Source organism: Grus americana, chromosome 10 (assembly GCF_028858705.1).
Source record: "Grus americana isolate bGruAme1 chromosome 10, bGruAme1.mat, whole genome shotgun sequence".
Taxonomy (NCBI): domain Eukaryota; kingdom Metazoa; phylum Chordata; class Aves; order Gruiformes; family Gruidae; genus Grus; species Grus americana.
Genome location: NC_072861.1, coordinates 23,154,814 through 23,181,729, shown reverse-complemented (window position 1 = coordinate 23,181,729; position 26,916 = coordinate 23,154,814). Strand labels below are relative to the sequence as shown.

General features: G+C 54.4%; 1 protein-coding gene across 1 annotated transcript; it reads right to left on the bottom strand.

Annotated features, from left to right (window-relative positions):
* Nucleotides 1-5,355: 5,355 nt before the first annotated feature.
* On the bottom strand, nt 5,356-24,385 carry LOC129210861 (uncharacterized). Its single transcript, XM_054837164.1, has 9 exons — nt 24,306-24,385; nt 23,032-23,104; nt 17,533-17,794; nt 8,585-8,630; nt 8,239-8,451; nt 7,738-7,914; nt 6,463-6,617; nt 6,164-6,243; nt 5,356-5,801 (listed from the first exon to the last, which is right to left on the bottom strand). Exons 1-9 carry the CDS (start codon nt 24,383-24,385, stop codon nt 5,586-5,588), a joined length of 1,302 nt encoding a protein of 433 aa, XP_054693139.1. The 3' UTR covers nt 5,356-5,585.
* Between the last annotated feature and the right edge of the window lie 2,531 nt (nt 24,386-26,916).

The following is a 26,916-nucleotide window of genomic DNA, read 5'->3' as shown; positions in this document are numbered from 1 at the left end:
CCTACGGCACTTCAGTTATAATAGAACAATAATTTATTAATGCGCGCGCTTTATGTTCTCGAAATATCATACGTACATTGATTAACTCGTGTCTCATCTTGTCTGGCAACTAAATAAGTCTTTTAAATCTTGATTTTGCAGGTAAGCAGAGAGAGCAGGAGGGAAGGAACCTTCTGCTGCAGGAAAAGCCACCGGAGAGGCCGGTCCTTGGGAGAACAAGGACTAAACACGGCAAGTTTTACCGGCAGCGGGACGGGGGTTTAAAGACATTCACGGCATTATCCAGCCATGCCTAGCTTTGACATGAACACCGGCTCCCAACACCGCACCAGGAGCAGATGGAAGCAGACATCACCCCGAAACCACAGGGGTTTTTTTTGGGGGAAAACCCCCTCGTACCACTAACGTCGCAGGCAGGCGGAAAACCGAGAGCGGTTTCAGCGTTTCGCAGGTGAGGCTCTAACCGTGGCTCGCTTTCTTCCAGCGACACTCTTCGTCTGGCGGGCTAATTCTCCCAGAGCCATAAATAAAGCCACGGGGGACAGCTAAGTTAGGGTTTTACAGCGTAAGCTCCAAATTGCACATGCTACCAACTTCTATTAGTTTAGTCTCAAAACGTGACATTCCAGTAAAGCTCGGAGCGCGGGTAGCGCTTATCACCTCGAGGGGGGGAAAGAGAAGCTAAATTTACCTTTCTGTCTTTATTCACCTTCTCAATGCTTTCATTTTTAGCATCGCTGATTGATGCAGCACTGGCCCCTCCGGCTGCAAGGTGACGTGAAATCCCTCCCGAAAAATATTTCCCTTCAAAAGCAGCCGCTCCGTTTCACCGGAGGGACCCACCGTCATCCTCGTACACACAACCTGCACTCTCTTGCCAGGAATATAACCCCCTTTATATTTGCTTCTGTTAAAAAAAAAAAAAGAAAAGCAAAAAAAAAAGCATAACATCTGATTAGTTCCTGCTCATCCTAATTGTCAGACGGGGATGCTTTGGAGGGGGTTGGGGACCACCTTCATTTTGCTGTCGTGCCAGACGTGGCAAACTCGGGCACAACTGCAAAATTAAGACTGTTTCAAACTTTCCCACTTTGGGTAATTCATCACGCGCTCTCCGTTGGGTTATAAAATCAGGAAATCGTCTGAGCGAGCAGGAAACTGTGGAGCCACGCTTGCCTGGAGCGATGCAGGGGGGGTTCGTCCCCTGTCCCCCCCCAAACCAATTAATCAGATGGAGGGGACCCCACAGCCGCTGCCCTGTGCCTGAGCTGGCTGAAGCAACCCCCCGGCCCCCTCCTCCTGCCCACGGACGGGTTTCTACCAGTATTTACCAACGTTTATCACGCATTTCTTCGGGATACCGGGGTTCAGCTAGGATGCTTGCCACGGACAGTGAGTGCTGGGACAGATGGGGTTTTCTTTCTCCCCAAGACACCCTCTCCGTATGGATCGAGGTGCCAGGTCGAGTCTCCAGGGCAGGAACGCTGCAGCTGGCCCCACGGCGGCTCAGGCAGGACAAACCCCATGACTTTGGCCCAAATTTACCAAGAACTTCTGTTCCTGGGCTTCTCAGTGTAACCGTGGCCATCCTGGCCGGGGCACACGGACACACTTTGGGTGCAGCGGGGGTTTGCTCCTGCTCCTGCTCGCAGGACAGGGTCTGGGCAGAGCACCCCCCCCCGCCCTCCCGTGCGTCCCTCGGGAAAGGCTCAGCTATTGCTAATCGCATCGCCCATGTACGAACATCCCCAGGTGTGCTCTTCAGAAACCACTGCAGGCCCGAGGAGTCCTGAAAGCTCTGCAAGGCTGAAACCTTTTAAGAGGGGAAAATAACCCCATGCTCGCCCAGCCTCCTGCCCCCCGCCCCGGGGGGAGGACAGCGAAGGCACCGGGTGTGCAAAGCCACCACCGGCCATCACCCCCGAGCAGCCCGGCAGCCCCGACCCCAGCGGCTGGGTGCCCCCCCCCATGCCAACCGCTAATTGCACGCTGATTGATTATTCAGGCTCAGCACTGAACGTTTTCTGTGGGTCAAAGCTGGGCTGAAGAGTCTCAGCCCCGGAAGTTTTGAGCAAGGATGCTCACAGATGGTGGGTGCAGGATCCGTCCCTTGCACCGCTGGCCCCACAGGACCTCACCCCCCAAAGCTCATTTCATCCAGCGCTGGGCACGCCACCGTGCCCGGCCACACCAGGGGACGGCTAAGTGCCAGGCTGAGCTTTTTAAGTCAAATCTCCTTCCTTTTGTTACTTTTTTTGTTTTACTTCATGTCATAAATTCAAACATTTAGCGTACTTTTTGTGCTCCTATTAACGTGAGCATGTTTTTTAAAGGATTATATAATAATGCATATTTATGAGACAACCGTGAATCAAGAATACTGATATTTAAAAGATGCAATTATCTGTTAAAAGTTTGGCTTTATTTTCCTTCTAATGAATACAATGTTTTAAAGCAAGCTAATTGGCTTGCCAGTCATTTAGTTCAGTTGCCTGCTCATTACAACTCCTATATTTCCTTATAAGCAAATTTAAAAGCAGTCTGTTACTCCAGCTTTAAGTATTGGGCCTCCAAGGAATTAAATTTTTTTTTTTATACCATACAATAAAAATAATGCTTCCTAAACACTAGTGGCATCCTCATTAGATGAAACATCCCTTTGTTTTGATTGGGAAAGCCTGAATGTGAGATCAAAAGGAAAGGGGGAGAAAGTCTTTTATAGAAGCTGCTGCTAGAGAAGATAACGCATAACAAGTTCTAGTCTGAAACACAGGCTCACTAATTAATATTGTGAATTCAGCCAGAAACTGGCCTGTGCCTAAGATAAATTTCACCGTAGCGGGGTGAGTCGGGGATGCGCTGCGCTGTGCTTCGAGCAGCAGCTTCGTGCTCCGTCCCACGGGCAAGAAGAGTTCTGTAGGGACTGGCCAAACCACTGGCTTGGCCGGTGTGTTTGGAAGCAGGATTGGATTTAGCTTTATCAGTGGAAATTTGATTATTTAAGAGATTTTTTTTTTTTCCTCCCATTGAGTAATTACGTTCTGCTGAATTAGATTTCATTAAACAATGCAGTCTTGATGACAGAAACAAATGCATTATTAATTTTAAAATCTGCTAGCTATTTCATTCCATTTGCAATATCAATAAAGAGGTTTGTGGTGGAAAACCAAACACGGACGGATGGAGGCTCGGCCTGAAGGTCTCCATGGCAGGAGCGGTGGGTGCTGGAGCCCCCACGGAGGGGTGACGCCCAGACCCTCAAGTACCACGGATGCGTCTGGGGACCCCTCGTCCGCTCCTTGGGGGTGCTGCTGATGTTAGAGCTGGCTCAGCCAACCGATCCTCTCTGTCCCAAAGTGGCTGACGGATTGCACGGCCGCCCAGTTGTTCTTTCCGGAAATAGAGGAGCACAAATCATCGCTGCTATTTGCTCGGGCAAATCATTTTGCCATCACTTGAAGCCTTTAAATCAGGGCTGGGTGTCTCCATCAGCGCTCAACGCCCCGAGCACCGGCTGGAACGGAGGAAGGTGCAGGTGAGGGTTTCCTGTACGCCGCAGGTCGGCTGGGAGGTGCTAGCCGGACCCTGCGAGGTCTCAGCGCTCGTCGGCTGGAAATCGTTATCCTCCATGATTCCCATCAGCTGAGGCAGAGATCTCAAAACTGCTCGCGCTCCTCACCAGCCCCGCTCCCTCGCTGGGGGTACTTCAACATCCTCCCGTGCCCAGACCCCCGCGGTCCCACCAGAGCCGGCGGGATGCTCGGCGAGGTGTTGGCGTGGGCAGGCAGCCCCCGAGGCGGGCTGCAGGCAGGAGCGCAGGCAGGAACAGCCACAGGCACAGCCCGCTGCCGTCGGTCGGAGGTGAGAGGGATTCACTGGGCTAAATGAAAAGCTGCCAGCTTTTAGCAAAAGTCCAGCTCTTGAATTCAGCCCGTGCAAAAGGCCAGCTGTCGGGGATATCAGGCTCATCCCAAAGAGCTCTGAACATTTACAGATGCTGAGAGACACCCAGCGCTCCCCCATGCTCGTCACACTCCTCGGCAGCCCACTGCCGGCTTTTACCCCGAGGCAGCTCCCCCATCGCCTCTTTCGTACAAATAGTTACGCTTTTTGGACTGGCATCAGCAGCAGAGGATAAACGGAGCTTGCTCGAGAGCCCACGCATGAGAGAGGGCCGAGGGTTTGCTGGAAAGGGAACGCGCCCCGGTGTGAGCCAGGAGCCCCGTCCCAAGCAGACAGGGAGCAACGCTCGCGCTGGCTGCGGTTAGGGCAACATCCCGAACCCGTTAATTACCGCAGCCCACGTGTGAGATGCGTGAGCCCGCTCGCTTGCACTTGGCCGGGGTCAACGTCGCGCTGTATCAATCAACGCGCCTTCGTGCAATTAAAAAGCGGCAGAAAAAGCAGCGGGGGTTGGCTGGTGCTGCTGCTGCTGCTGCTGGCGACGGGCTCCGGGGAGGACGAGGGTTTCCCAAGGACGCAGCTTGCTCCTGAGCAGGGCTTTAAACCCAGGCGAGGTCTGCTCATCCACGGGCATCCCGCCCCGATCGTGTACCTTGAGACCCAACCTCTCTGCCCTACCTACGGACATCAGCATTCCTGGTAAAAGAACTATTTAAAAAAAAAAAAAAATCAAGACACTTAAATTACATATTAATTTGATTTTCCAGAAGGTTACTAGGAAATGTTTTCAATCAAGAAGTAAATTCAGATTGTAATAAAATATTACATAAATATTTACATCAGCCCTGGCTTTACTTTAAAAGGAGGGATTTTTTTTTCCCCTTGCACATGCTGCCAAAGTAGTTAGCTGGCAAGCCAGTGAAAAAACAAGGTCTGAGAGTCACTTTTTCCCCTAGCAGATCCATCACCGAGCGATCAGAAGGTTTATTTTTCCCATGTTTCCCCCAAATTCCACCATTTCCCTTCCTAAAAGATTCCATGTGTATCCCGAGCGCGCGGACGCCCAGGTAAGGCAGAGACATCAGCTATTTATACAAATTAGATGGGGGGGGGGGGAGGGAAAACGTCTTCAAAGCTGCAGCACATTAAAAGGAATTTATTAGATGTGTTGTGTGGGCAGGATGCCAGCTAAATTTAATATGGATCTATATACAAAGAAACTGTCTAGTTACACAGAATGAATATTTAATCATGCATGGATCAAGCAATTTCACAGAAGTAATTAAAAGCAGGCTTTGTTTATTGCTAAAAATTATAGCTACCCTATTGACCTGGTGCTGGAGTTCTTTTGCCATATTGAACATGTTACCTGCTGATATTATGTTATTAAATGGGGATTAAGACTATTTTTTTTTCCTTTGCAGATAAGAGCTCTTAAGCTATCTTGTCTGTTTGTGCACAGAGGGGGGGGGGGAAAGCCCCTCAGTGGCAAAAACAAGCCTGCATGAATTAGAAGGGTTAGGAAAACTCTCGTACCTATAAGGGGAAGGCAGAAAACGATGAATCAATTAAATACTCAATGGATTAGTTTGCTCCCAGGGGAGCAGCCGGGGTGGGGGGAGCAGAGCATCCCGAGGGACGAGCTTGACGCTGCTCGGCTGCGGGGGGGGGCATGCTGGGGGTCACGGCTGGGGACTCAATCCGGGGCAGAGCCAGGCAGAAGGATGCTCAACCGGGACATCCATCGGAGAGAACGGGTGGAAAACCAAACCCCACTTCTGCTGGAACGAGGGGTTTGTATCCCAGCCTCTCCCCGGCGCCGCGGGGAAGCCGGGGCTGTCGCCACTGTTTCTTATGGCTCGTTTGACATTAAATCCCGCTTCCACGTGCCGATGGCTCTGCATATCAAGCACACACCGTAGATTCGCTCTGAAGCAAACTGACAACCGGGGATTCGCTGCGTGGCCTTAAACGCTCCCGTATTGTCAGAAAGGCACGCTCCCAGCCCTAACTGTCCCCAAAACCCGGGTCGCTCTGACCTTGAGACCAGCCAGAGGAGCCAAAATCCTCCTCCAGTTTTGCTGAGCACCCGTGGGCACACGGCAGGACCGGGGCGGGGGGGGTTCCTCGCACAAGCGACGGCCGCTTTTGCTGGTACGGTTTCAAACAAGCGCGATAGCATCACCCGTAGCAGATCCCTCGGGCAGTGGGGAGCCAAAGAGCTGTCAGCTGAGCCTGGAGACAAGCAAATACTTCTTACCTGGAGGAAACCCTCTGGGGAGATCCGAGCCAGAATGGGCTGGAAACGGCCAGGTGCAGCCTGCGTGGTGCTTGCGATCCCTGGGGGGGGTAGGTCAAGAGAAGAAGTAAGAAATTCAGTGTTCCCAGGCACCTCCTCCTCCCCGAGCACAGGGCAGCTCACCAGTGCACGCTGACACCGCCGAGGGAGCAAACCCCTCGTTACTTAATGAGCCGCGTACTAAAGGGCCGTGTTCGGCGAGGGTGCCCGGTAATTAGCTGATGCGCAGGGTCCGTTTGGTCTCAAAGTCCTTGCCTTACCCTTTCCTCCTCCAGCATCTCTGCCTCGATGGAGTGTGAAGACCAGGACCTCCCCCAGCCCGTGGAAGAGGCTGGGGGCATCGATCCTGTGCCGGCTGGGCGCTGTGGCTTGGGGGTACGCGTGTTTGAGAGCAGACCGGTGACCCCGAGGGCTCCTGCAGGAAGAAATAACTTCAACATTTGCGCGTTAAGCACCCCAAGCAGTTTTGCAAAACTGATAGCTATAGACAAACCGCTCATTAAAGCAAAGCGGCTTTAACAAGCTTTAATATAAAACTGTCCCTTGGAATAATAACTTCATTTAAGAGCGTAAGAAAAATTAGGAGCCCAGGGTGCAAAGGGTTGGGGAAACAAATGAGGCAGGGGAAACACAAGCAGCAAGGAAACACGCCTGAGCGGAGAAGTCTCAAAAGCTGCCGGAGCCCACGGTGCCAGACACGAGGAGTTTCGGGCTCCTTGCAGCCCTCTGCACCTCTCCCCGGCTCCGCGCAGCCATTTCCCCTCTGACGAGCCGCTTGTAAGCTATTAGCAGATGAGGATATTACTATTTTACCCTTACTTTGCATAACTATAAATGACAGAGCAAATTGCCACTCTGTGAGAAAACAAGCCTGATGTATTTAAGCTGACAGCGTCTCTTTACATTATGATTATTTATAGTGCATTAGCACCGGGGCGGCTTCGCCAGGCAATACCCGGGGCCGGCAGCTCCCGACCCGCAGAGCGGCTCCTTATAACAATAAACTGCCGCCGCTTCCCAGAGTCTGCGAGAGTTCATGGAACAAAATAAAAGCCAGGGGTGATGACATTTATAAGCACTAAGATCTTAAAGACAGAAAAATTACTACCGCGGATGAAGGCTTTGAATCAAATTTTAATGAAAAGCTGGAATTCTGGCCAAGAGCTGCTTTGCCGGAATATTAAGAAAATTCACGCCCTTTACTGGATCAGTTTTTGCTATGGGACACTTAAAGACACTTCTAATTACATATGTGCATACATACAGATACATATATGCGTAGATGTGCGTATATATCTGCACACACACGGAAGGAAGACCGTGCATATATATACACACACACACATATATATATATATTTACATACACACATGAAGGGAGAGTTTCACTCTGTATTCGAACAGCATCTGTCTCAACATCAGCCCAGGACACAGCGCAGTCCAGCTGCCCCAGTGCTTGCCCAATAAATCCTTCTGGCCCGTCAGACCAGCTGCGGAACGAAACCGCGATGCTGTGCCTGACTGCTGGCTGCTCACCAGCCTTGTCCTCTCCGCGGTTTCCCCTCGCCTGCAAACGAAGGTGGGCTCGTTACAGCGCGCCTGGCTCTGCCCGGCTGCGGTTGCACGGCGATGCTGGAGGAGGTTGGTTGCTCCCGAGGGATGCAGGTAAAGAGCTGCCGTGGGGCACCCCAGCCGTGCGCCGAAGCTCCAAACCTAAATAAAACACCGTTAAAAGTCCCTTGGTGCCTGCTACCCTCCTTCACCGCTCTCTGTTCAGGCAGACAATTATCCTAACTGCTATCAATAATATTAACAGCGCCCTGAGCCCTGCCGCGCCGGCTCCCAGCTCCCAGCCCAGGCTTCCCTGCACCAGCACGACGCGGTACCGTGGGTGACATGCCGACACCTTCCCCATCGCCGCCGCCGAGCGATGGCTCTTGGCTAAGCAGGAGGTGACGCTGCGGCATTCCGCAGGGCGCTGGGCACCTTCCCGGGACGGAGGATGCTGCCAGCCAGCACCCTGCGCTGTGCCCAGACCTGCAATAGCTAAATGCCACCGCTCGTCCCCGGTGGGTGCGATACTGCTGAGTCGGCCGATGCGGCCTCACGAGGCAGCTCCACGGTGATGGAAGGAGAAGCTGGCGATGGTTCCTTCTCCCTGGGGCAAAGCGACTATCCTGCACCAGGATCCTTCCAGGGCTGACCCGCAGGTAGTTATCTTGTCTATCCCACGTGTTAACATTCGCTAATCTGCGCGTATGAAAGGGAACTCAAATCACAGAGCGTAATTAAGATGTGAATTCTGATGTGTAGGAAGAAAGGGTGGTGGGGCGGGGGGGGGGGGGGGGGGGGGAACATGGCCTCTCAAGGTCAAAAAACAAACCTAGACAAAAGTGTTATCTCCAGTGTTGCACAGCTGATTGCATCATCTGCATATGAAATGAAATATAATTAATATTTGTCATGCACAGACTGCTGCTGAACTCCCCTCACCCCCGCCCTCCCTTCTTCATTAATCTCCTAGTAACATCCAGAAAGTTGCATGTGGTAATAAAACACCAAGAACCCTCTCTAGTGATCTGAATTGGAGATAAATCTATTCTCTTGTCAGCAAGCCTAGAAGGCAGAAACTGTAACTTCCCCAGGAGTCAGCGACCTAGCTTGCAACAATTTGCTTAATTAGGAGAAAACAATATTTTTCACTAAATTGGGTGGCTAATGTATATCATTATAATCTGCCGAGGAAGTGGATTCGCCCTTATCCACCGTGCCAAGAAGACAGCTGAACGGTATATTTACCTAGAAAGTATCCCTCAGCCCTACGTTAAAGAGGATGAGAGACAAATTATACCTTCACGTTAATGGTTGATGATTCTCTTACCGCGTGTCTGGAGGCCTCTTAGGTCTTACTTCTCTAAGACATGAAACAATGATTTGTCCCAGGTATATTTTTCATCAACCCCATAAAAACTTCCAGTTGATGTTAATGGAGGAAGAGTTTATCTCCGATGGGTCCCAGGCAGGCTTATACCAAGGAAATGCCAAGTACCCATTAAACGATAAGACATAACAGGGCATGTGTTAGAGTGCAATAAAGACACACCGAGCTGAGTTACAGTGATTACGTTGCTCATTAGAAAAGCTCCTTTCAAGCGGCTTTACCCTGCAGATGGGTTTGGGGAGGAGCAGAGGGGGGGGTCGGTCCTGCACGGGTACACACAAGAGTTCCCCAACCCCCAGTTCTGCACGCACCAAAGCTCTTATTTACAGTAACGTCTCCCGCAAAGAAATCTCCAGCCCAGCTCGGCGCTGCCGGCCTCAGCTCCTCCGGGAGAGGGGAGCTGCACCCCAAGCGCCCGGGTGTCCAGAGACGCTGAAGACACACAAACCCCTGAGAGCCAGTGCAAGTGCTGAGCACACCAGAAATGCAGGGCTGGGAGCGGGTTATTTTAAAGGCCAAAATTAAATATACCATCACGACCAAATGCCCGTGGAGATTTTTGCACGGACCATCCGGCTGCTGGCTGGGTCCCGTTTGCCGTGCCGGAGCAAAGGCAATGCTCCCACGAGGGACCGTCCTGCCCCACGAGGGACCGCTCTGCCCATCGGCAGAGCTGTGCAGGAGCAGGGCAGAAGGCACGGGGCTGGGGGAGGGAGCATCGCAAAAACCTCCTCGGGTTTTTCAGCACGAAATCCTGAATTTCTTCGTGGATTTGTCTTGAGGTGAAGTTGAGCAGATCTCATTAATATTCCCTCGCCACCTCGAACCCGAGCACTGCCGATTTCTACCTTTCATGTGGTGCTCCCCGGTGTGGTGACTCCGCGCTAATTAGCAACCTTCCCCAGATGGATGCAAAAGCCAATTTTTTCCCAGACTGTGATTTTTCCACCTCCTCTGCCTTCGCTTCGCCACCACAACCCGCCCTCCCCTTGCACCTCCCCGAGCGCACGCTGGTGCACCTTCTCTCAAAGCGAAAAAGCCAAATTAAAACCAGACTCATACCCGAAAAATGTTAAAGACCTTGCGGGAAATTGGCAGGGGATGGAGCTACCCTGGGTCTGCCAGCTTCGCACAGCCCCAGACCTGGCGGCTTGCGGTGCTGTTTGCTGCACTGCATCTTGCCCACGTCTGGAGCCACAAGCTGAGTTTTGATCTGGTTTATTTAAGGCTGGGCCCAGATCTGAAGTTTCAGCTCAAGCCCTGGCTCTCACATAGCCCAATTCCACTACGTCTTTTCCTTCGCTTCTTACAACTTTTATTAGCCCAGCAAAAACAGTTGAGGCTTGGAAAGCACCAGCGTGTTCACCATGGCGCAGACCTCAGAGGAGACCACACTTCCCAAAAGTTTGCTTTTGACTGTAGCTTACAGCTCAGAAAACAGAGCCCAGCCTTTTCCAACTCATTTGCTAACTGCTCACTAAACCAGTCAAAACCCCATTTGCCGTCCCGTTTATACCAACTCCTTTTTTTTTTTTTTTTTTTTTTTTTTTAATGCCGCTTTCCTGCATTTACAGCCCGTACTGGTCTGATTTCACAGTGTGCGAGTGGGGTGCGTTGCTCTGGGGATGCTGGTGTTTCACCAGCGTTTTGCCGGCCTCTGGCTATTACCAAACCCCACCCCGGTGCGTCACTTACGGTGCTCGTTTTGGGCAGCACGCAAAAGCAGGGCTGGTTGCATGTAGAAAAAAATTCCCATGCTGGATATTCAAGGCCAAATTTGCACCCAGACCCGCTCCAGCCTCAGCTTTTAAACCCCCACCTTGCAGACACCGGGTGCTCACCAGCTGCGGTCACCCCGTCACCCCCAGGATGGAGCAAACCAAGCACAGGTCGTCTCCCCAAAACACAGCACGCACGCTGGCGTCAAATCTCCGCTGGAAAAGGAAAAAGCAGGGAAGGGAGGTGTCTGAGTTGCTCTCTCTGCAGAACTGAGACTGCCCAGGGCAGAGCAACCCAGAGTGAGCATCCTACAGGCAAATGTAAATGCGTCCTCCGTGTAATCGCTGGGGAAGGCGCTTTGGGCTCCGACAAGAACCTGCCGAGCGCTTGCAGGAAAGAATCTGGGGGTGCAATGGAGACCAGCTGATCCCGAGGCATCAGGAGCCTGTGGATGCAAGAGCAAGCAAACATCGTCCCGGGACATGTAAACAGGCGCCCATGCTGCGGGAAACGAGAGGTCGCCTGCCCACCCACCCACCCCCACGCTGCGCCCCGAGCTGACTGCAGGGAGCAGTCCCGGCGCACAGGGGCTGCAGCGCGGCAGGGGGATGCTCTGTTCCTTATGCGCACGGCATTTCAGACGAGAAACAGCAAACGTGCAGCTGCCGGCAGAAAGACGGAGGTGGCACAGCTGCGGCGAGCTGTCGGGCTGGGCGCGAGGTGAGCGGCGCTGCCAGCGGTGCCGGGATGGGGCACGGGGTGCAGGCAGGTCCTGCTGCCACGCGGGAGAAGGCGAGCAAGCTCATACACCTCTCTGTGCACGCTCACGGGGGAGCTCGCCCGAAGCTCTGTGCAAGGGCAGCCCTCTCCAAGCCTTTCCCCAGGGTCAGAATACCACCCCACGCAGCCCCGCCGCCTCCAAGCCTACTTGCTGTTGCACCGAACCACTTAGAAATAGCACGATGAGCTTCAGAGCCTTGGCGGGGACAGAAATTAAGGACTTCCCATCACAGGCTGGAGAGCGCATCTCTCTCATCCCGCCTGAAGTGGCTCAGAGAAGTTGCAACTAAAAGTCTCTCACGACAAGTGAGCACCATGCGGGTGTCATATTTGTGTAGGACTCTACGCCAAAGCCAAATCAGTCCCGAAAGGCCCCCCCATCCACGTACCCCACAGCCCATCTCCCAGCAGGTCCCAGAAGAGGCACCCGACCACCCCACACAGACCCTGCTCCCCACCGGCACCGACCTTCCAGGCTGCCCAGCTCCAACAGAATCGCCAAAATAGGATGAAACAAAAAGAAAATACGCAAGTTCAGGAGAGTTAGCGCGGAGATAAAGCAAAGGGAGACCAGGGGAGGGTTCATGCTTGGGGATAAGCGGTATAATCGGGAAGGAAATTGAAAAGGAATTCCTTGGAATACGGCGTGCTGCTAATGGGTTCCCTCTGCCCCGCCGGAGCAGAGCCTCTCCCCATCTGGATCCAATGCCAGTGTTATCCCAGCACGAGTATGTGTCAGAGACAGCAAACTGCGCCGAACCGCTTTGTTTTAGTGAGAGAACTGAGCTGCACTGGCAAAAATTCAATTGGAAATTAATGAAAGTGCTGGATCCCTCCAGGTTTAACTGCAGCTCGCGGGCGGACGTGCCGAGCCGACCGAGCAGCGCGGGTCAGCGGTGGGACACCGGCAGCGGGGGCTTCCAGCCGCTCTCGTGCCCCTGGAGCCCGGCCTTGCCGTGCACCCGCTGCCCCTCGGGAGCTGCCGGGGTCTGGGCTGAAGCGGCACCCGAAGGGGATGGCTGCGGCGGGACGGGTGCTGCGGGGATGGCTGCGGCGGGACGGGTGCCGAAGTCACCCCCAGAACTGCAGCCCGGTGCGATGCGTGCTGCCTGCAACGCCCGGGCTGGCAGGGACCGGCACGCTGCCGCGCAGACACTCGGGATCTGGGCAAAGCCGTGCCTCTGCCAGAGGTAGAGCCTTGGCATTTGCACAAGAGCAGCGCTTCTAGCAGTGAAATGGCCATTTTCCAGCATGCCATTATTTCTATTTTATAATGTTGCACAGCGGCCAAAGAATGGATCCGCGGAGTCTCTTTGGCACCAGGGAGGTTAACATTTTCCTCTTGGCACTTGCGCATTGATAGCTGTTAAGTGCGGGCTGCTCCTAGGCCAGAGATACGCCTTGCAATAAGCTCTTCCTTTACCATTTCAAAGCCTCGACAATGAGTATTACTTCCTGGCAATTCCCGTTCGCAGCCCAGTACGTGCTCTGCCTGTGAGACAATACTCTGGGAGCAGGAGAAGGCTCTTTGCTGGAGTCTTGTTGTCGTTGCTGCTTTTGTGGTGAAGGAGGAATTCATCTGCTGTTATATTTTCATCTCTTTGTCATCTGTTGGTATTGGAAAGCGTACTCCCCAGGCTTGCTGGACACCACATGAGCTAGTTAATGTTAATAAAAGATTAAATTAACTATGGGATCAGAAAGGCTTTCAAGAAACATATAACATTATATTAATCCCAGACATGCAGATTATTAAGCATATTACTGGATTTAAATATCGAATTGAAACTAGAGAAGGAAAAGGACCGTGCAATATCTGAACTATCCAAGCGTGCTCATTACCCGGAGAGGAAATAAATCCCCTCGGCCCCCAAAGCCCTTACCGCTGGAAGAGCAGGGGCCAGAGAGCTGCGCTCACAGCCAGTGTTGTGCAGGGAGAGCCCTTTGTCTGCCATTAGGCATCGATCCAGCCCTTAATGAGGTCAAGAGGAGGCTTTCCATGGGCTTCAGCAGCATTTGGAGCTGCTCCTTCCTAACAAATCCAAACCTAAGAACCCTTAGACAAGCGCAGCTTTGTCAGTGGGGCAATTAAACCCACGCCGGGAGCGGAGGAGCGCTGCACCGGCTGCTGCCACCAGCCCACCTCCCTGCAGATGGCCAAACCGAGGAGGACAAGCATCCTTCCTCCCTTTGCCCCGGGGCTGGCAGCCGTGGCCGGTGGAGAGCATCACGGAGAGCATCACAGAGAGCATCATGGAGAGCATCACGGAGGGCATCATGGAGAGCATCACGGAGAGCATCATGGAGAGCATCACGGAGGGCATCACCAAGAGAATCATGGAGAGCATCATGGAGGGCATCATGGAGAGCATCACGGAGAGCATCATGGAGAGCATCACGGAGGGCATCACCAAGAGAATCATGGAGAGCATCATGGAGGGCATCATGGAGAGCATCGTGGAGGGCATCACCAAGAGAATCATGGAGAGCATCGTGGAGAGCATCACGGAGGGCATCACCAAGAGAATCATGGAGAGCATCATGGAGGGCATCATGGAGAGCATCGTGGAGGGCATCACCAAGAGAATCATGGAGAGCATCGTGGAGAGCATTGTGGAGGGCATTGTGGAGGGCATCGTGGAGGGCATCACGGAGAGCATCACGGAGAGCATCACCAAGAGAATCATGGAGAGCATCACGGAGGGCATCATGGAGAGCATCATGGAGGGCATCATGGAGAGCATCGTGGAGGGCATCACCAAGAGAATCATGGAGAGCATCGTGGAGAGCATTGTGGAGAGCATCGTGGAGGGCATCACCAAGAGAATCATGGAGAGCATCGTGGAGAGCATTGTGGAGGGCATTGTGGAGGGCATCGTGGAGAGCATCACGGAGAGCATCATGGAGAGCATCGTGGAGAGCATCACGGAGAGCATCATGGAGGGCATCATGGAGGGCATCATGGAGAGCATCACGGAGGGCATCACCAAGAGAATCATGGAGAGCATCATGGAGGGCATCATGGAGAGCATCGTGGAGGGCATCACCAAGAGAATCATGGAGAGCATCATGGAGAGCATCGTGGAGGGCATTGTGGAGGGCATCGTGGAGGGCATCATGGAGAGCATCATGGAGAGCATCATGGAGGGCATCATGGAGAGCATCATGGAGAGCATCATGGAGAGCATTGTGGAGAGCATCGTGGAGGGCATCACCAAGAGAATCATGGAGAGCATCATGGAGAGCATCGTGGAGGGCATCATGGAGAGCATCATGGAGAGCATCACGGAGAACATCACAGAGGGCGTCACAGAGAGCATCACGGCAGCTCTGCAGGAGGAACGGGGCCGGGGCGAGCAGGAGGAGCTGTCGCGGGGATCTAGTTACAAACTCAGTCCCACGTTAGGAGCCAAATCTCGATACCGAAAAACTTCTAGTGCAAAACCAGCACGACGCAGCCCCAGTAAATAAATAAAAATGCAGCCCCAATAAATAATAAGTTTTATTTCTTCCTCTGGGCTCACCAGTGGCTCAGCCAGTGAAGCACCTGGCTCTGAGCACATGGCTGGCCCGACGCGAGGCCACCTCCAGATCTCCCCACACCTTGGGTTCCGGGGGGGAGAATATCCCACGGAAGGGTCAGAGAAAACATTGCCCAAATATCCACATTCACCCACATTTATGGCGTCCTGCCTTCCCTTCCTCATGGGCCACTGAAGTCAGGCAGTAGCCAAAAGCATCGCCGAGTGGCTTCTTTATTTTTGCTCCCTATTTTGGTTACGTCTGGTGCATAAAAGATATCCAGAATATTATTAATACACCAATTTTTCCCCGCTTATTGTCTCAAGCAGACAGGACGGAGGATAGAGCATTCGAGGCTGGATTTTTTGGGGTGCAAAAGAAGCCCAACGGAGTCAATAGGATGAAAGTGCGGAACATGCCAAGGCAGGAGGAGACACCTGGGCTGGCCAGACACATCTCACGCCGATTTTAACGCTGGAGGTGAGCGATCGTCTTCTCACGGCACTGGATCAGCGTGGCAATTCGCCTCTCCGGCAATGAAAAAATTAATGCTGTGAGCTGTAAATGAGCTGAAACTTGGTGGCGGTCCAGAAGATGGCTTTCCATCGTTTGCCTGTGATGGATTACTCGCACAACTAACAAACAAGCATCTAAACTCCTGTGCCACACTGACATCTTATGGAAAAAGCATTTGTTACAATTGCAGAGCCGCAAGAGCTGGAGAGGCACTTAAAGGACAGAATTTCAACGTAAAAACATAAATTTTGTTGCCCACCGTGTCCTAACAAAACTGTTTCTGTTTGCCGTGGTATAAGCTGTACAAAAATCAATGCAATTTCTCTGCAATTAAAGCAACACAAGTGAGAGCGTGAGCCCCCTCCCTGCTTGGCACAGCCTGGAGGAGGTCTCGTAGCTGCAAACCTAGCACTTAACCTCCAGCCTCACTTGTTTCCCTGATTTCATGGGGAAAAAAAAGCCTTTCGGCGCACTGAGCTCCACAGCAAGATACAAAATGAATTTGCTAGAAATTAATGAAGGAAGTGAGAGGGAATCTTGAGTTAGCGGGCACAAGATACCAACGTGCACATGGACCTTCGGCGCACTAAAGCGCGCTGGTGAACGGCTGCTTTCTCCTCCAGTGTGTAAAAAGACGAGTGTGTGCCAGCGGCATCGCCGGCACAGGGCAGAGCTGAACACCACCGTGCTGCCAGTTCACCCATCCCATTTCATAGCCAGGAGATTTTTACCGGGGAGCAGAAATAATCTCACTGCAAGTTATCGAGAAGCTTATCTGAACCTCTTAGACTGCTTTCAAGATCACCACTCGTGAGTAAACAGGAATAATTCACGGTGTTTAGCAAAATCGCTTAAACTAACCGTCACTGAGAGCAGCCATGCAGCTGGCAGATGAACCGAGGACGCGGCACCCGCGGGGGCACCCTGCCTAGCCTCCCTGCCAGCCCGCACCCCGTCAGGCCCAAGTGCTGACAAGCTTTAATGCCTTTCACCTCGGAGCCCCGTACGGCAGCCGGGCGCAGGGGTGCGGTGGGAGCGGGGACGAGCCCCCCACCTGCGGGCACCAAACCCCGGCGGGCGGCGGCAGAGATGAAGGGGCCTGGGGTGGGGGGTGATGGAGATGAGACCCGGAGGGGTGCTGGACTGATTTTTCCCTTCCTCCAAAGCACTGAGGGTTCAGACATCGTCATTTTTGGCACAGCGAACGCAGACAGTGCCAGCCTTTCCTCCGCGCCCCCCCCCCCCCCGCCCCAGCCACACAACCGCTGGCAGGACCCCAGTGCCCTCGCACCCTCGCTCCGTGCTGCCCGCACCCCCTTCACCGTCGCCGGCTGTTTCGGAGCGGGTGTCTGCGATCCTCCTCCCGGAGCAAGCCTGGCCCCTGCAGCCAACCCCGGGCTCACAGCAGATGGGTCTGGGGGCTCCCCAGCCCCCCCCGCATCGTGCACCCCCAGCCCCCCCCAGGCACCGGGGAGCCCTCCCTTGACAAACCCTCCTCCCAACAAAAGCTGGCAATAAAAGCTTTGCTAAAATCCTCAGCCAGCTCCAACATCACCTTTTTCTTTTTTTTTCCTTTTTTTTTTTTTTTTTTCTTTGCAAATGACTGCTGGGAATTAATCCTCCCCGTTACCTGCTGTGGCCACAAACAACGCCATCACAAGTGTCCTTCAGATAAGGTTGCTGCCACTTAATTAGCTAATATTTGCACAGCGGCGGGAAGACGTAGACAGCTTCCTCAGCGCTAAGCATCGCTATTAGGTGGGGGATGATCCGTCCCCGCTCGGCAGCGAGGAACCGCGGGTGGCTGCGCGCTCTGCCCGGGAAGGGTGCAGTCCCAGCAGAAAATCACCTACAGAAATGACACGCGTCCTCTCCAGAGGCTCTGCCCAGCCGCTCCCAGCACCACCGACCCACCACGATGCCGGTTAGAACTTCATTTCGGGGCCGATCCTGCAAATACGAGGAAGAAAGGAGCAGAGGGTGGGCAGCACCAGTGCTCTCGTGCACGGGGCCGTGCCCTCCTCCCGCAGCACCGGCTGTTCCTCCCCACCACACCACCGCTGCTTCCAGCGACCGTGGACTTTGTCCCCAAGCCGTTTCTTGCCTTTCCTTTCGCTACCGCCATGATAACGCTGCAGGCCAAAACTTGAGGAGACTGTAAACCCTGCGGAGGAAAGCTGCTTACGGCAAGGCAGTCATTAAAGGTATCCGTAACCTTCCCCAAATCGCAGGGAGAGCAACAGAAGAAGAGATAAATGTGCAGCAACGCTGAGGAACAGCGGTCACACAACCGGAGCATGAAACAGGATGGTGAGAAATCGGGGCTTTTCCCCTGCTTTAGCCCAGAAGGGAATATCTGGGACAAACTCACCGACTCTCCCACGTGCGCAGAGCTTTCTCGAGGGAGTCCCGTTCACCGGGGGCAGCGGCTGCTCCCCGCTCCCACGGGGCTCCCACGGGCCACAGCTTCAGAGCTTGGGTTGCGGCGCCTGCGGAGCGCTGAAGGAGCACAGAAATGTGGGTGCAAAAGCATAATTAGGCGATAATATTTTTAATAAGATATTTCAAAAGTTTGCTCCCGGCTCTCTGAGGTGGAAAGAGCTGTGCCGAGCACCACGCCGTGGGTTTCGCCCTCGGTTCAGCGGGATCTTGTTCTCGCGGGGAATTTCGGAGCGCTGAGCAAACGGATCTGGTTTTGGTTTTACGTAGCAGACAGCACCGGCGCGGGGCTGCCTCCAGCAGCTGCGAGCGCCGGGTTAACGAAGCCTCGCTGTAATTTATGCGCTGGTTTGAGAACCCACAGCCCTCGAGGGAGCACGTCAAATCCACATCATCTGCCAGAGTGCCAGATCTCGCCGCTGGATCCCTGCCGGGATCGCTGCTCAGTCGTATCCCCCCCCACCCCCTAACCCCCCTCCTGGGCTGCGACGGGGCGGTTTGAGGCCGATTCCTGGCCATCGCTGGGGAATTTCCGCATCCCGCATGAAACACACGTGGAGGGTTGTGGGGTTTTTTGGGGGGGGGGATGTCCTTTAAACGCGGTCAGCCCTTCACACGCCGCTTCGCACCAGCTCCTGTGATGGAGACAGCTCCGTGCGTCCAGCTGGCCCAGATGGAGCTCCCAAAACACCGCGGGGTCAGGGCAGCTCTCCCGCTGCCCTCCAGCTGCAGCGCGGCCGGCAGGACGCCTGCTTGGTGCAGGATGCTGAGTTTTGGGGAGAAGCGCCTCGTTCCTAGGGCTGTCACGCAGAAGATGAGCTGGGCTGCAGGCAGCCATGGCCAGCCAAGCCCAGAGCCGCGGCTGTGACACCTGGAGCCCTGCCGCCCCCGACACAACCCCCTTTCCCAAATCAATGAGGGGGTAAATCCGTGTCCATCCACCCCTGGCAAGCCTCCTCAGGTCTCGGCTCCAGCCCTGGCAAGGTGGGATGCGGACACTCATCCAGCCCAAAAGGCGGGAGAAAATAAAACACTTCCAGGTTTCCCCCCTGCTATGTTTTTCTCCTTTTCTTTTCTCTTTTCTCTTTTCTCTTTTCTCTTTTCTTTTCTTTTCTTTTCTTTTCTTTTCTTTTCTTTTCTTTTCTTTTCTTTTCTTTTCTTTTCTTTTCTTTTCTTTTTCCTTTTCTTTTCTTTTCTTTTCTTTTCTTTTCTTTTCTTTTCTTTTCTTTTCTTTTCTTTTCTTTTCTTTTCTTCTCTTTTCTTCTCTTTTCTTCTCTTTTCTTCTCTTTTCTTCTCTTTTCTTCTCTTTTCTTCTCTTTTCTTCTCTTTTCTTCTCTTTTCTTCTCTTTTCTTCTCTTTTCTCTTTTCTCTTTTCTCTTTTCTCTTCTCTTCTCTTCTCTTCTCTCTTCTTTTCTCTTCTTTTCTCTTCTTTTCTCTTCTTTTCTCTTCCTTTCTCTTCCTTTCTCTTCTTTTCTCTTCTTTTCTCTTCTTTTCTCTTTTCCTCTCCTCTCCTCTCCTCTCCTCCCCTTTCCCCTTTCCCCTTTCCCCTTTCCCCTTTCCCTTTCCCTTCCCTTCCCTATGTCCCAGCCCCGGCCAGCGCGGATCCCTTTGCAGTGACACTTTGCTTCATCCCGGTCTCTCGGCAGATCCAGATGGGCTCAGTGTTGACACATCTGGAGCTGTTTGCAGCACCCGGACGAGACTCCAAGGATAACGACAGTAATTCGGGGTGGCACGGATTAAACAGCAGCATCTCGCACCTCGGCTGCATCGAGGGAGTGGTGGGAACGTGCCCGGACTTAGGAGCACCTCTCCAGCACCCCTCCCTCGGCAGAGCGCCCGGCTGCCTCCCCGGATGGGCACACCAAGGGTTGGCGTTAACGTGCCGGCTGGGCGAGCGGTTCGGCAGGCGGCAGGACAAGCGGCCCCTTCTCCCCGTTCGCTTTTTACAGATTTCGCTTGGGCAAGGCGCTGGGTTAACACCACCGAGCTCTGCACCCCCCCCTCCCTGAGGCCGGCGAGGACCGGTGACAAAGGGCTTTGCGGTGCCGCCATGCGGAGCCCGAGGCGGCTGGGGAGGACAGGGCAGCTGCCCAAATCCTGCCTGTCCAGCCGGTAGCTCCCAGCTGCTGACACCTGGCTGTAGGTGATTAGCAGAAACCATCAGCCTTATTTCATGCATTTTAGCCAGACGCTGATGGCTTGAGGTCACAACCCCTGGCTAATGAGTGGCTTTGTGTGCCTGACCGATGCCCCGAAGCAATTAGTCCCTCACAATGCTCATTATTTCTATATGAAATGGATGCTGCATGAGTTTTCTTATTTTTGGCAGAATTTTCTCCCTGTAAAGCAAATAAGCGTGCCGGTATTTACCAAAAGCATTCCCGAGCGCCGTGCCCCCGGCGTGGCTGTGGCTCTACCTTGACGGAGAGCCAGCATCGCTTGGGGCTGCCCCATCTCTCTTCCCTGGAAACCCTGGGAGAGGTTTTCAGCTCAAACCCCACGACCGTGAGCAGCCCTGGCACGGACGGCCGTGGAGCCTGCAACCTCTCTGCCAGGGACGGGGCGAGAGCAGCACGGGAGAGCTATAACCCAAATGGCAATGCAGACCCCAAAAAGCCATTATTTATCTCCTCGGGTAGGCTGTGCTTTGCTAGCACTTCTCATCATCTCTAACCTTCAGCTGAAACACTGCAACATCTATTTATAAGACCCGGGGACTGTAAAAACTTAAATTCAAGCCCTGGAGCAGCTCAGCCAAGTCAACCACCGAATGCATTAGCACCTCCCTCGCAGCCAGACCACACAAGCCCAGGCTGGCAGCGTCTCCCCGGCCCATAACCTGCCGACCACACACCCCCCACCAAAAAGGCCACGCTGGCTGCGGGGCGGGAATCGCTCCCCTGGGCTGGAGATGCAGCACCGTGAACCCAGGAGCACCCCGAGGAGCCCTGCGCCCTCCGAAAGGGACCTGCCGCCAGGAGCACCGCGCAGCCGATGCAAACCAGCCCGAGCACCGAGCACCCGGGTGCTGCTCCCACGGGGAGGTGTCCCTCCAAAGCACGACTCCCCGCTGGGCTTTTTTAGCGCGGGGGCATACTTATCGGCTTGCATTTTATATGAGATTGCGCTCCTTCAATGTCCTTTAAAGCACTTGCCGTCTGATTCGGAAGGGAGACTTGAAATAAAAATTAAAAGGCAAACAAAACCAGTGTCTCCACTTAAAAGCCCTTTAAAGGCTTGGAAATGATTAATGTGTTTAAACTATAAACTGTAGCTGTTTTAAGAGGAGATAAATACAAGATCAAGACTTCTGACTACACAAACAGTGCGAAAGCGTAAGTAAACAGCCGTGACAAGTTTAGCACTCTCATGGAGACGGAGTTCTGCAGAGAACGCGTGTGCTCGGTGCCACCGCGGCAGGATTTAAAGAGGAAGCATCAGGCCGACACCAACAAGAGCGACGTGCGATGGAGCCTTTCCCTTGCCAGCCGCACCGCGCAGGGTCCGAGCACCCTGCTCACCCGGGGGTCTGGGGTGGCGAGGCAGCTGGAGGTGGTTTCCAGCGACAAGCGAACGGGGCAGCAAGACCCCCCGCTCGTTAGCAAAGCTGCAGAGCTGTTGGCAGAGCAGGGCTGGCACGGTGCTTCCCAATGTGCCTGGGGCAGACGGTCGATGGACAACGTGCGTGGCACGGTCCCCGCATCTATCTCAAGGCAGACAGTTCCTCTCCCAGCTCCCCAGGATGGGAAAATGTTGCAGCGCCGAGATTAGCGGAACTTCTGCCCGAAGAGTCATTGCCATCGCTCGCCAGCTTCTCCTTGCAAATCCACCCAGGCCAGCGCTGCCTGCCTCAGCCCTGCTCCAGACCTCGCCAGCGCTCGTTCTGCCCAGCCCAGACAAAACCGGGACCGGGGTGAGGGAGGGAAGCCGCCGTCTGCCCCCCCGGCAGGGACGCTCGCCACGAGCCGTGGGCTGCGCCAGGCCGGCACGGGGCTGGGAGGGCAGGAGGTAATGGGGGCGGCCGGCAGCACGTCCCCTTTCCGATGGGGCCACGATGGCAGAGCTGCAGCGCGCAGATGCATTGGAACGTGTCGCAAAGCAGCTGCCACGGCCGCTCGTCACCTCCGCCATCCAACAACAGCACCACGAGCCAGGGAAGTCCGATGCAGGACTGGTGGACGGGAGGAGATGTGCTGGGAGGGACAGGCAGAAGCCTGTGAGCCGTGCCAGGAACACGACCCCGTGTCCCCAGGAACAAAACACGTTCGCAGTGGCACCGGTTGGTCTGGTTTGTATTCAACTACAGGCACCTGAGATGGAAAACCGTGTGCCTCTCCCCCACAGCCCTGGGGGGACCCCACTGCTCTCCTCCCCAGCCCGGCGAGCAAGAAATCTTCCCTCCAGCTTTGGCAGATGGCGAAATACTCTATAAGAGGAAGAAGGAAAAGAAGCAATAACAAAGCCATCTCTGCCACAGATGAGTAAAGATCCTTGAACTCCCTCCAGAAAGAGGCATCGCGTCCTCCACGGCAGCTTGCAGCGCTCTGCCTGGCAGCTGAACTCCGAGCCCGCTCCTGAATCATCCGAATTGCATTAGCACCAGCTCCCTTGCTGCCCATCTCGTTTGATAATTGAGAGCTGTGCCCTGGCAACTCCGGGATTTACATTCCTGCCTTGCTCAGTATCCCGGCACAGAGATGCCATTTTGTCCCTGGAGCCGCCGTGCTGAGCCGCTCGCAGGGGCAATCCTCCGTACCCTTCCCACCACCAGATTTCCCTTCAGGCCTTGAAATCAATTTTTCCCTTTGACATGTGAAGAACTCCTCACCCTCTTCCCCCCGCCCAGGAGAAGCACTGGAGCTGCTCCATTCAGCGCAGCCTGCTCCCCACACCTGCCACCCAAGCCTCACCATTTGGAGGTCCCCGTCTGCCGTACCCCGGCTCCCCGGTTTGTTGTGTCTTTCTTGGTGATCCAAGACAGAGCTGCAGGGACAAAGAAAAGGCACAAAACATAAAGGCCATCAGATCTGAGCGCGGAGAAACTCCTTTATCAGCTTTATCCTATAGAGCAGGAGCAAAAGATGAAGACAGAGCCCATACTGGGAACCCCGGTACGACTTCTTCCATGCAACGCAGCGACATCCCCAAACGAGCCCAGTGGGAACATTTTTGGGAAGCAGGGAATGTGCACGCACGCACATGGGTGCAGGGAAGGGGCTGACGGTGATGCCCCTCGCTGTGCAGCAGGAATAATTGTGTGAGCAAGGTGGGAAGGAGGGGAGGGGAAGGGAAGGGAAGGGAAGGGAAGGGAAGGGAAGGGAAGGGAAGGGAAGGGAAGGGAAGGGAAGGGAAGGGAAGGGAAGGGAAGGGAAGGGAAGGGAAGGGAAGGGAAGGGAAGGGAAGGGAAGGGAAGGGAAGGGAAGGGAAGGGAAGGGAAGGGAAGGGAAGGGAAGGGAAGGGAAGGGAAGCAAACATCAGAGAGTGGGAAGCAAAGTGATGCGTAGGACTTTTCTGCTGAAAGATTCATGTTGAGTTCAATGGGCCATTTAGCAGGTAACTGTCACTTCAAACAACATGGATTATTCAGACAACAGGAGACAAGCCAGGGTAATGCTGCTCATAATCCTGTGTATGTTCAAACACTTTGACGGCTAGATAAATAGACTATTTAATTAAACCAACAAGTCATCGTTTATTTTCACATCACAATAGGTTAAATGACTTTTTATTCCCTTTTTCCATATCAACAGAGCAGACTTTTTGGTAATAAAAGCTAAACTCTAATTAACAGCTGGTGTGGTTGTACTTGGCAGCATTGTGAGTAATTCAGTACAAAGCAAACACATTTACTATAAATGGCTTTTGATTGCAGAGACCAAGGTAATGGATGTTTTGCGAGCGGGTGCCAGCTACCGCCTGGTTATTGTTTCAGCAGCCTTGCGACAGGACCAGGGACGAGGTGAGAGCGGGCATCCTCCTGGCCAGGAAGATGGAAGTGGGAAAACATCTAAAGGATTTATAAACAGACCCTGGGACGGGGGCAGCACCCATGGGTGCTGCTGAAACGCCTCTCAGGGAAGGCAGCCAGACCCCCTCCGACCACGGTGGGGTTTCAGGAGGAGCCCCCCCCGGCAGGAGGGTCCTGTTAAGAAACGGAAAGACGAGGGTGAGCGATCGTCCCAACCTGCCCATGGGCGCCCGGTGCCGCCTCACGCCAGCCCCGTCCCCTGGGGCTCGCCCAGCGGGCAGGATGGCATCCCCCATGGCCCCGGGGTGCTCCCATCCGCTCTCTGCAGCCGGAGGAACAGCCTGCTGCTGCTGCTGCTGCAAATCGACAAACGCCACTCAGGGATGGGATATAAAATCTGCCCAGCTCATCATTTCCTATCATAACCTCTTTCCCCCCCCCCCCCTCCTTTTAAATCAGCGCTGCTTTAATAAGCGGCTTGCTGCTGGTAGTGCCAGCGAGGAAGGGGCTAATGCTGTCAGCACGGGAAAATAAATGGCGTGTCAGCGGCTTCACCTGCCAGCAGCGTGATTTGCAGCGCTCCTCACACCTTGCAACCCCGCCAGCCCCGAGGTTTATCTAGGCACGCTGTCGGCCACGTCTACCCCCTTTTAATGTTTTTCATTATTTATGCAGAAATATTGACAACAGCTTGAAGTCCCTGACCATAAAAATTATTTAAAATCAATCTCTCATGCTTCACTTACTGATTTCCCATTTAAACGGTCTCTCTGGTGATTTAAATACCGCATCCTCATCCAGGCCTCCGTATCGATCCGCTGCTGGGATGGAGCGGTCCCCACGCCCGGCAGAGCGTGCCCCAGTGCACCCCGGCTGGTAGGAGAGGGACTGGGACCCCCACGATTTGTCCCCCCATAAGGTGGCAGCTCCCCTATAAGACACAAGCAGATTTTCTCAAATTAAAATGGAGGGAAAGTTTATTCCGAGATGTTCTAGCAGGCTTTGACCTCCGAACTGAGGAGCAGGCGTGGAGGAGAGATGGAGGGAGCTACGCGTGCTCTGCAAAACGGGGTCTGGGTCACCTCCAGAGTAGCTGCCGCTGCGATCGGGCTGGGAAGCTGCTTTGGGGACGGATTTACTGCAGTGCTGGGGAGGCAGCGCTGGTGTTTTGCCATCCCTCGCACCCCTTCTCCAGTGCCCTCAGTGCACTTGGCCAGCTCCAGTTGCTGGAAGGAAACCGGGAGCTGAGAAACCAACAGCATTGAGTTAAGGACTCTTCAGCTGGACGTCAAATTGTGACCCAATGGAAAGAACCAGCCTCTGTTTCCGACGGCAGCGTGAGAGCGGAGCGGCGGGTGGCCCCGCTCGCTTGGGAGAGGGGGCGCAGGGATGCGAAGCCCCTCCAGAACAAGGCAGCAGCCCCGTGGGGAACCCAGGCGCAGCCCGGGGGCGTTTGCTCTCGGCCTCGAGCAACATTTAAGCCTTGCACAAAGAGCGGGAGGGCTCGGTCTGGAGCGGGGTCTCGCCCGGGCTCCGTGCCTTGCACAAACATGCCGTGCTCACGCCATCATCGGCAGCCCATCGCTTTCGGGAGCCGCGGTGCCCAGACCCCCATGTCGTGCACCGAGGGGGCTCACGCAGCATCGCGCCGGGACCTGCTGCGTTATGAGAGCGCTGCTGGCCTCCGCCAGGCTGCGATACCTGGAAAGCATCCAGCACGCAGGGACCCTGCGTATTAAACAAGGACTTGGGCATGAGAAAACCCTTTCTTTGAAAGCAAGAAAATATGCAGTGTTTTCCCTTGTTTTTACAGGGAACACGTAATCTGCTTATTTTGAGCAAGGCTGGTCACAGCAACAGCATAGCACAAACCCCCCCAGTCTCTGAACCCCCAAAACGCTCACTCCTGCCGTTCTGCCTACCTGAGCAAACCCAGGAGCCAGCAGCCCAGACCCCAGACAACCCCCCCTTTCCCGCGCCGAGAGCCCCCAGTACGTTTCGACCAGCTCTGGCTCTCCTAGAGGAAACCAGAAAGCTGAGAAAACCTGCAGCAGCTGAAGGGCCGCGTTCCGCTGGGACGCCACGGCGTAACCCGACGGAAACCCGGACCCCCTTTCCCGGCGGCAGCGGTGGGAATACTTTCCATCCCCTTTTGCTGGAAATACCTTGCCGAGGGCTGGAGGAGCAGCCAGGCAGGAGGGGAGCAACAAACCTGCCTGCTCCGGGAGCACGGGCACAGCCCCGGGCGTTATTTGGGCTCCTTGGAGACCTCTCGCCTTTGCTCCTTGCACGGGAGGCACCGCGGGCAGCCCCGGTTCCCAAGCGCTGCCCTCCCCAAGGCACTCGCTCCGCTCTCCTGGTGCCGGCGAGACCCTCCTGGGCAGCCGCCGTGGCCAGGCAGCCCTGGCTGGGACAAGGGCTCACCCACCCGACACGTTCCCCCTTACTGACACCAGAAAAGTCACCTTGATATTACAAGGAAGCCCCGGGGGGTTGCGGCGCAGGGAAGCGGCTGTCTCGCGTGCGCGTGGAGAGCTCTCGGCGCGGGAGCAGGGAACAAAAAGGACAAAACCGAGCGTGGAAAAGGACAGAACCGAGCAAGTTTGCCAAGCCGGCATTACCGGCCCATCTTCCACGGAAAGCACAGACATAGTGGCAGCCTCAGCCTGGCCTTCCTGCTCCGTTGGGACAAACCTATACGGTAGGGTTATTTTAACTCCCAGCATCTATTTGGGGGGAGAATGGGGGACAGATCCCCTGCCTGCACAATAATTATGGATGTTTGAAGCTCCGGTACCGTTTTGCTGGTGCCACACAGGGAGCTCCC

Coding starts and splice junctions, on each gene's coding strand:
- LOC129210861 (XM_054837164.1), bottom strand. CDS start 24,385: ATGGGGGATGCCATCCTGCCCGCTGGGCGAGCCCCAGGGGACGGGGCT. Junction 17,795..23,031: donor CAGACGGGGACCTCCAAATG/GTGAGGCTTGGG, acceptor TCATGGCGGTAG/CGAAAGGAAAGGCAAGAAAC. Junction 7,915..8,238: donor GTGGCATTTAGCTATTGCAG/GTCTGGGCACAG, acceptor TGTTTTATTTAG/GTTTGGAGCTTCGGCGCACG.